The sequence below is a fragment of the Carassius auratus genome, chromosome 30 (genome assembly GCF_003368295.1).
Source record: "Carassius auratus strain Wakin chromosome 30, ASM336829v1, whole genome shotgun sequence".
Classification (NCBI taxonomy): Eukaryota; Metazoa; Chordata; class Actinopteri; order Cypriniformes; family Cyprinidae; genus Carassius; species Carassius auratus.
The window spans coordinates 7,858,468-7,867,852 of NC_039272.1; the positions used below are offsets into that span (position 1 = coordinate 7,858,468).

General features: G+C 33.5%; 2 protein-coding genes across 2 annotated transcripts; both read left to right on the forward strand.

Annotated features, from left to right (window-relative positions):
• Nucleotides 1-624: 624 nt before the first annotated feature.
• LOC113049069 (transmembrane protease serine 13) lies at nt 625-7,258 on the forward strand. The gene is made up of 13 exons (XM_026211105.1): nt 625-730; nt 2,818-2,965; nt 3,136-3,249; nt 3,446-3,571; nt 3,653-3,779; nt 4,170-4,265; nt 4,827-4,870; nt 4,954-5,113; nt 5,286-5,455; nt 5,632-5,730; nt 5,827-5,969; nt 6,110-6,262; nt 6,402-7,258. The coding sequence occupies exons 1-13, from the start codon at nt 716-718 to the stop codon at nt 6,414-6,416; spliced, it is 1,410 nt and encodes a 469-aa protein (XP_026066890.1). The 5' UTR covers nt 625-715; the 3' UTR covers nt 6,417-7,258.
• Nucleotides 7,259-7,616: 358 nt separating this feature from the next.
• Nucleotides 7,617-9,275, forward strand: LOC113049071 (sodium/potassium-transporting ATPase subunit gamma-like). The gene is made up of 6 exons (XM_026211106.1): nt 7,617-7,788; nt 8,163-8,198; nt 8,464-8,538; nt 8,683-8,719; nt 8,799-8,846; nt 9,116-9,275. Exons 1-5 carry the CDS (start codon nt 7,779-7,781, stop codon nt 8,821-8,823), a joined length of 183 nt encoding a protein of 60 aa, XP_026066891.1. The 5' UTR covers nt 7,617-7,778; the 3' UTR covers nt 8,824-8,846; nt 9,116-9,275.
• Nucleotides 9,276-9,385: the final 110 nt, after the last annotated feature.

Sequence of the window (9,385 nt, forward strand, 5' to 3'; positions counted from 1 at the left end):
AATAATTTTTAAATTCATTTTTAACTTTTTCAAAGTTTTTACATTCCTTGATTGTTGTGATTCTTTTATGTAAAGCACATTAAATTACCATTGTGTGTGATATGTACTATATAAATAAACCTGCCTTGCATTGCTAATTTTTTTGGCGTCTGAAAACACATCTTGCCGAATAAAAATTATGACATGCAAAATACCAGGGTTTTTAAATATGTCCGACACACCTATACCTGATGCACATTTGCCAGTTTTGTATTAGAAATTTGAGACACTATTTATAAACGTGACTGTGTTTTGTCTGTGAAATGTATTAATGTGATGTTGTACTGGCAGTCTTAATATATTCAACACTCAGACTATCTTGCCATTATTCTTAAATTATGTGGGATATTGTGTGAAATGTGATCTGTGTACACATATCTCTATGATAAAGAATGCCAGTCTGATAGCATCAATTTCTCAAAGTTTCTCAATTTCTGTTGTGATGACAAATTCTATTCACTGTTTGTGTATCTGAACTGCAGTGTTTCTATTGACATGTTGTTAAGAAACTTTTTAAAAAGGTGGCCTGTTAAACCAGTTAAACAGGTAAAAGAGAGGGAGAAATGAGTAACTACAGGGTTGTACTGTGCCACTAGCAGGTGCATGACAGAAAAGAAATACATAGCTTAGGGTTACAGGTAGAGTCTTCCTTATCTCTTTAAACGGATACTCATCAATGGAGCACAGACAGGTTTGAACACTTTAATACCTAACAAAATGTTCTCTAAACAAACATGGATATATAGAACAATTAATTATATAGGTATTTCTTGTATTTCAAGTGTGTGATCAGATCTTTTTGTGGTTAGTTTTGATACAACTCTTGTTTCGTGATTTTGTTAATATATAATTGTGAATGTATTAGCATAACTTCTTTCTCATCAGCTTGTGTGTAACATTACAGTTGTCTTGGTATTGTGTCCTAGTTACCTTAGTTACCTGTAATAATTATTAACACATATACATTCTAACTTTCTAGGTAGAATATTTTAATAGTATTAGCTATTACCATTTGGTTATAAAATAAAGTAACAGAATTATAAAAATGAGGCATATTACATGTGAGTGAGTGAATGATTCACTGTGGGAAATATATAGAGTATGTTTCAACTGGATGCCGTTAGACAGAAGATCTGCAACATGCCATAAGAAAAAAAACAGTGTTATTTATCGGAAGTTGGTCATTGAGAATTATTACAAATGTGATTTTTGTGAAATCTAAATACGGAGAAAATCTAAACCACTTTAATCATCTGGATTTGTGTAGACTTACAATAAATGCCTGTCACTGTAACTTACATCCTGTTGGGTTCAGTGCAATATGCATGGCAAAAAAAATTGTCTAGTATATTAGACACTACACTAGTGAAAAATAATTATCCTAAAATTGATATAAAAAATATACTTCTCTACTAAAAATAGATTTACATATTTATTTGCTTAATAAAAATGTAATGCAGTTGTATTTTTGTTATACTTAACTGGTATACTTAATGTCTAATTCTGTATTTTTTTTATTTTTGCACTTTAATTGTATGGAAGTATTGCTGAAGTCCAACTAAAGATACACTGAAGTATATTTGATTGTGCTAAAGTGGACCTGTTACAAGTGTACTCCAGGCACACTCTTAATGTCAGGCATTTAAAAACTGATATTGTTCAAAGATCATACAATCCTCATCAATAACACATTTTAGGCTTAATTTTAAGAACAAGTAGTACTCCAAATAAATTGTAATTATAATTTTTAAATCAGTTCGGTCTCAAGCAACATGTCAGTAAATATTTTAATAGATTTGAACTAAATTTAGAATGAAATAAATTTATTTTAACTATATTACTTTTTTTACTAGGGGAGGGTAACAGTGATCTGGTATATAAGGAAACCAAAATAAATGTAGTCCTACGCTTCTTTTGTGTGTAGTGTACACAGCTATTAGAAAACCGGTTAATGATTAATGGGTGATATAATATATCGGTTATTTAAAAAAATCGCTTCGTTATGAAAGGCTACAACAAATTCCAGACAAACAACGCACCCATATAATGCATTTAAGTGGCTAAGATGTTTGAATTGCTCTGTTAACTCCATACAACATCTTGCTTCTGTCTTTATAATGCTTACATGTAAAGTATGTCTGTAGAGCAGGTGTGAGTATGGGCACTTATTTGGCACACTGTATATGCGTTCATATTTGAATATGTAAAAGGAGGTTCATTGGATCACATATTTGGTCAGGCAGGACTAAGTGGAGGGAATTTCTTTCACCAGTTACTTGCGCAACAGTGTGCTGTAGACTGATGTGTATAAGAAGGTTTGTGTCTCACATTACTCCCCACCACCCATCCTCGTCCAGATTTGTTCCAAAGACACATTCGAATGTACCAAAAATCAGGATTACAATTTTTGAATAAGGTTCTAAAATGTTGTCATTGTTGGAAGAATTTATTTGAGAGACCAGAATAATTAACTGTGCCCACTGATGGTGAGGAGGTAATTTTATTATAGTGAGAGAGAAATGTATATGAATGAATATACAATACATTGACAAAAGAATTGGGACACCACTTTCTCATGAACCGGTTTGACTACTGTTATGGAGTTACGGTATGTATAAGAAATTCTGTCCTTGTTGAACAGAAAAGCAACTCCACTGCATCAGACTCATTTGAACTCTGATTGACAGTAGTTATGTTTAATTTGTAGACGGATGAGAGTGAACAGTGTTTATAGAAATATAGATTTATAAACATCTTGCATTTATTTTATGAACACAGACTGAGTCTCCTCCCTCATATGATTCTGTGGTGAATCACAACAAGCCTCCACCTTCATATCTTCAGACACTGTCAGCCAATCAAGTCCAGCCGTACTACATACCACAGCCAATACATCCAACACCTGTTCCTCGTGCAGTACAGACAAGTAATATTTTAATAGCATACACTACCTATACACACATAGGTCTTAAAAACATGGTCATTGAAATCATTTTAGGGATCATAATTAAATCATAAAATCTTTGTATCTGTATTAATTATTTAATTAGCATTTATGATTTTGTGTCAATAGCTACTGTTGTTTTCTTTCTGCAGTCCCAACACAGAGAGGTCAAGCTCCCTCACACAGGAACAAAAGGTATTGCTATGGAGGGTCGAGTGGGACTGCTGTTATAGTTGTGCTAGTTGTAATTGCCGTCTGGATAGGAGGTGAGCATATATTTCATATGTAATTATATTAATTGACATGTGTGCTGTTCTGCCTACTACTTTTAATCAGACATTGAATACTGTATTTTGGGTTGTGTTTACTATTACAAAATTTGCATGTGTCATTTGGTGCAGCCTCCATGAAGAGTAATTTTTCACATGTACACTTTTAACTCTATTTTTGACTCCTGCACAGTGCGCTATGGGCCTGTACTGCGGGCTCCCACAGAGAAAGAAATGGAGACAGACACGTGCCCTCCTTCATCAGTCAACTGTGATGGAAAGAGAGATTGTTCTCAAGGCAGTGATGAATCTCGCTGTGGTCAGTGTCAATCACATATCAACAATGAAATCTCTTTTCAGTTGGAAATCATATACTGATTTGACTTTAATGTTTCTATAGTGCGGTTTGGTACTGCAAATGAATTGCAGGTCATGACTTCTAAGACCAAAAGCTTCCTCCCAGTCTGTGCAGAGGGCTGGGATAAAAACATAGCAGATCAAACCTGCCAACAGCTTGGCTTCAGACAGTAAGTATAATCCACACACACATATATATACACACACACACAAAGAAACAAACACAAACCCATAATCTATGAGACATAGAAGCACATATTAAGCAAAACTTTTAAATACTTTTTAATTATTATTTTTTTTACTAAACATTAATTTAGAAATTACTTGGTTTAGCAGGTTTTATGAAGAAAAATAGATATAGATATAGATATCAATCATTTTCTTCCTTTCTTCTTCTTCTTCTTATTGTTTATTGCACTTTTAAATTTTTTTTACAAAAAAGAAAAGATAGCCATAAAGGTTATCATGGCATTGAATCACAAGCAAACAAACAATATTAAGAACAATATTAGATCTCTATCAAATGTATTCATGTGTGTTCCGGTTTGTGTGTTTTACAGGAGTTATGAAGTTGGTGTCTTGAATACCAGTTCATCCGCCTTTCAAAGTTTGAACAGTCAGTTTACAAACACTATCCAGGAAAGTGTTAATACAAGGTAAAAAACAAAAATGTGTCAAATTTGCTGCTGAAAAACAGCAAAAAATTAACAAATAAATATTAATAATTTAACCTAAACACACACACACACACACACACACACAAAAAACTAAAGCAGATATAGCTATTGCCATCAGTGGATGTGTAGCTACAGTAATTGTATTATGCTAAATGCATAATTCTGTTGCCTTACAAAATGCAAAACACATGAAGCTCTGCAGCTAAACAATGATCGTACAAATTCATTTAAACTAAATTATACAAATTAAAAATTCTAATTACCTAAAAAAAAATTACGAATTGTCAGTTATTTGTATTGCAACATGCATCTTGTCAGTATAAACAGTAAACTATTAAATTCGATTTAAAATGGTGATCAAATATTTCATTTTATATTAATTTTATTATTTTAAAAAGTTACTTTTTTTTATCACTGTGGACATGGCAATGAGTATGAACATGAATAATGATACATTAGATACAGAAAGGTGTGAAGAAACATGAAGCCAGAAAACGCTCTTGGTCTCTATCGTGTGTAACAATGTTGTTTTAATTTCAGTACATCCTGTCCTGGTCAGCAGACAGTGTCCCTGCAGTGCAGCAGTGAGTACTTACATGTTATTGCTGCGTGATATTGCTAAGTCTAAACACTCTCTTACTTTCCCTCCTATTCTTTCTCTGTTTAGAGTGTGGAAAGCCACCAGGATTGAGGATCATAGGGGGAAGTGCGGCTGCTGACGGTCAGTGGCCATGGCAGGCCAGTTTGCATTTCCAAGGGTCTCACTCATGTGGAGGAACTCTAGTGGCTCCAGACTTCATCATTACCGCTGCTCACTGTTTCCCCAAGTCAGTATACATTACATTAGACAAATTTGATAACTAGACTATATGTTGGAAACAATATCATGGCCGGTAATCCTAATTAAGTTTAATGAATACATTAGCAAACAATATGCAGTATGCAGTATGCACTATGGACGAATAGATAAATGACTTTGCTTTTTTCTCCCTTTCTTAGAGGAACACCCGGCTCACAGTTGCCTAGTAACTGGAGAGTGTATATTGGTTTGGTGTCCCAGCTCCAGCTTACCAGCCCATATAATGTAAAGCAAATCATTTTACATCAGAATTATGACCCAGCGACAAAAAACTATGATATTGCCTTACTGAAACTTAGTAAACCTGCCAGTAAGTTTTTACTTATATGATGTATAATACATAAACATTTATGCAAATCATAATATAACTGACATAAACTTAGCTATTTACCACACACAGCACTGTCTAAACAACAGTATACCATAAATATATAAATCAAAGAGGCACTTCTGACCGCTGACACGTTTTGTTCATACTGTTAAAAGGCAATATACAGCCTGTGTGCCTGCCTGTGTTTGGCCAGACGTTTCCTGCTGCCAAACAGTGCTGGACCACAGGCTTCGGAGTTACCAAGCAAGGGGCTGGTATGTAATGTTCAGAAGCTATATGTAAGCCAATGTATTTTGTTGAGTTTGAATGTATTGATTAATAAATGCTGGCCTTTACATGTGTGTTTGCAGACAGCATTTCCACTCTTTTGATGGAGGTTGCAGTAAACCTGATAGACTCAGCTGTGTGTAACTCATTTAGTGTTTACGGAGGCCGGATCACTGAGAATATGCAGTGTGCAGGAGATCTTAGGGGAGAGAGAGACTCCTGTCAGGTTAGACATGTTCTCGTATTCAAAAGCTTACAAATGCTGCCACCTTTTGGTACAATATTATATTGCAGTTTGAACTTTGTACTTAGTTCATTCAGTGTTATTTCTTCTTCAATGTTATTTTAATCTCCCTTTCTCTCCAGGGGGACAGTGGAGGTCCACTGGTGTGTAAAGTTGATGACAAATGGTATCTCACAGGCGTAACAAGCTGGGGAGATGGCTGTGGAAAGCCAAACCGTCCAGGGGTCTACAGTGATGTAGGGCAACTTTTAATGTGGATATATGGCAAGATGCAGGTAAACACATTTTTCCATTTTAACATGCAAACACACATAATATTGTTTGTCATGAGTTAACATACTTATACAAACAGTCTCTTACCATTCTCTTTTTTCTATCCTTGTGTCTTTCTGGCTCTGTTTTTTTCAATTACAGCTAGAGCGACCATGACCTACTAACAACAATGAAGAACAAATCTTGACATTTTTCTCTGTTGTGTAAAAATTTTATGTAATGAAATAAGATTTCTCAATTTTTAAAATGACAGAGCACACAGTGAGATGCACTTTTGCAGTAAATATTAGATTTATGTAAAATTTTGAATTCATTATTTAAATAAGGATGATGTAAATGTGTCTGTAAAATCTTTTATTTAGGGAATACTAACGTTCTTCAATAAAAACATGGATTACATTACTGAATCTACCTTGTAGAAAATGTCAGGACATTTAAACTGTCCAGTTCTGCACTGTATAGCCTATTGTGTATTATATGTAGATCTACCATAGAGGAAGAACTACTATTTCCTAGCAATACATGTAACATGTAAAGTAATACAATGTAAAAAGAATACAGTGGAGCAGCATGAACTGAAATCTCTTTCACTCTGAAAATAAATCAGCAGGCAGAAATGGTTTTATTATTTTAGATTTTTGATGAAAAATAAAACTTGTATTTCTGTTCATGAACACAACTTCTTTTCCGTCTAAAAGGTGAAAGCTGGCGGGATCTTTTTCTTAGTCATAATCATTAACTTTAGAAAGAATACCCCACTTGGTCATTTTTATTTTTACACACTGCTAGATTTATTATGAAAGAGAAAGCAAACTCACTTCTGATTGTTCTTATTTGAAAACAAGAAAAAAACTACTGAAGCAATCAGTTAGATTTACAAATACACCCACATGAAACTAAAGTGTTTAGTTATGTATTTGTTCTATACTTTTTTATGTGTTCTTTAGAATATGACAGATTAATTTTTAACTACCCAATGAAATAGAACTAACAGATAAACGAACAGTCTCAATGTAATTTATTAACATAATTTAAAATGTATTAACATTACAAAAAGTGTACATTTCACAATGTGTGTATATAATTTTTGTATTTTACATCATGAGTTATTTATTTATCTTATATTAGATTATCTGGCCTTCAAATTTTAAATCTCTGGTCTGGTCTTGTTTCTCAATGAGCTTTAATGACCTTGTCATCTTATTGCAAGGGCACATTCAGCACTGCTCAATGGTTAGATATTAAGAAATGTCCCAAAGGCTTGTGTTTATGTGCATGTTTTAAGGTTTACTGGATAAGACGTGTCAGAGCGAAGGGTTTGAAGGTCGTTATATACGAAACACACATACTTTCTCTCCTCCCTGTAGTTGTCACTGATTTGTCATTCGCTCCACCAGTTACAGTTCCACCATCAGAGAGTTTAAGGAGCTCCCTGCAAACATTCAAACTCCTCTTTGACTTACACAGTTCTGCTGTTATCAACCTTGAAAGCTTTGAGGTCCTGCAACACTGCTAACGATGGGAGTGGGTAAGTTTGATTCAACTAACTTTATATAATGTTATCAAACATAAAAAACCTGGCTGTATAGGCACTAAACTTTTAAGTATGTCTTTAAAAAAAACATCATATACCACAAATTTTCTTTCACACACCCTTATGTCTTTAAAAAAACATATCATATACCGCAGATTCTCTTTGACACACCCTTATGTTCTTACAAACTTGTATGACTTACTTTTTTCTGCAGAATGTAAAATAAGATATTTTTAAAATTGTTAGAAAAAACAATGTTTTGGTTGATTCTTCGCGGCAACTATCCATTTAACAAATTTAGACATGTATTATAAGTAGAAATAATATTAACACTAAAGTTAACATATCCTTGTGTGTTCTCTTTTAAGAAAAACCTGAGTATTCAGATGCTGATTTCACCTATGGTAAGAATGTCTCATGGTTAATTAAACCCCTTTATTAAACTGACAGGACTGTGAAATGATCATAAACTCATTTAAAAATGTCTATTTTGTGAGTATGAATGTAGGACAATTGATTGTATCTTATTTTATATATCTCAAGAGTCAAAGTAACAGTCCTGCTCTTAACAGCCAGCTAAAGTTGTGCTCTACAACTATTAATGCAAAGTTTCTTTTAAAAACACTTTTGTGGATATCTTGTTTATAACTATCTTTGTGTGTGCTTAAGATTATGAGTTAATCAGAAAAGGAGGGCTGATCTTTGCAGCTGTTTTGTTCTGTTTGGGCATGGCTATCATATTCAGTGAGTATGTCTAGGTTCATGCAATCTACAGCATGTCCTTTCTGCATAAATTATAATAAAAATACAAGCAAACACAGCAATGCATGCACACATCGTTTTTTTTTTTTTTTTCATTGTGTAATCAAACGTTATCTTTTCTGGCAGGCAAAAAGCTCAACTGTGGAAACAAGGCGTCTTCTAAGTAAGGCATATAAAATATTTATACAATAAAAGACACACACATACTCCCTCTCTTACCTCTTGGTGTGTCTTCTCTGCAGGTTTGAAGACAATGGTGATCTTTGACCTCTCCTTCATTAACCTTCACCGTAAGCATGCATATGCATTAACATACATTGTTACACTTTTGGCAGTCATATTCCTAGCAAGCATTACATCATGTTTTAAAAAATAAATGTCATGACTTTCTGTCAAGAAAGCTTTTTTTTAAATGACTTTTAAAAGGTGATGGTCTTTCTTTATTATTTTATAAACTCTGAATGTTTTACAGATTCACAACATATAAAAGTATATTAACAGAATGTTGATGGAAAAGATGAATAACCAAATTTCAACTCTCTTTCTCTGTTTTCTGCAGGTAAACAGACACCTCAGTAAATTCACCAAGGAGGATCACCATTTTCCATAATCACTTGTGGTCTCAACGTACAGTTTCAGTATCAGTTTTTTCAGATAAATAGTTCATTTTCATTTCCTTCTATGTATACTGTCACAATAAAATAAAACTCAAATGATCCTTTCTGTGAAATTTACTACAAATTTAAAGAACACTGTAGTCAGGGGTGGCCTGTATTTCAAATACATGTACATATTATTTATTAAAATATTATTTTGTATTTAAATACCT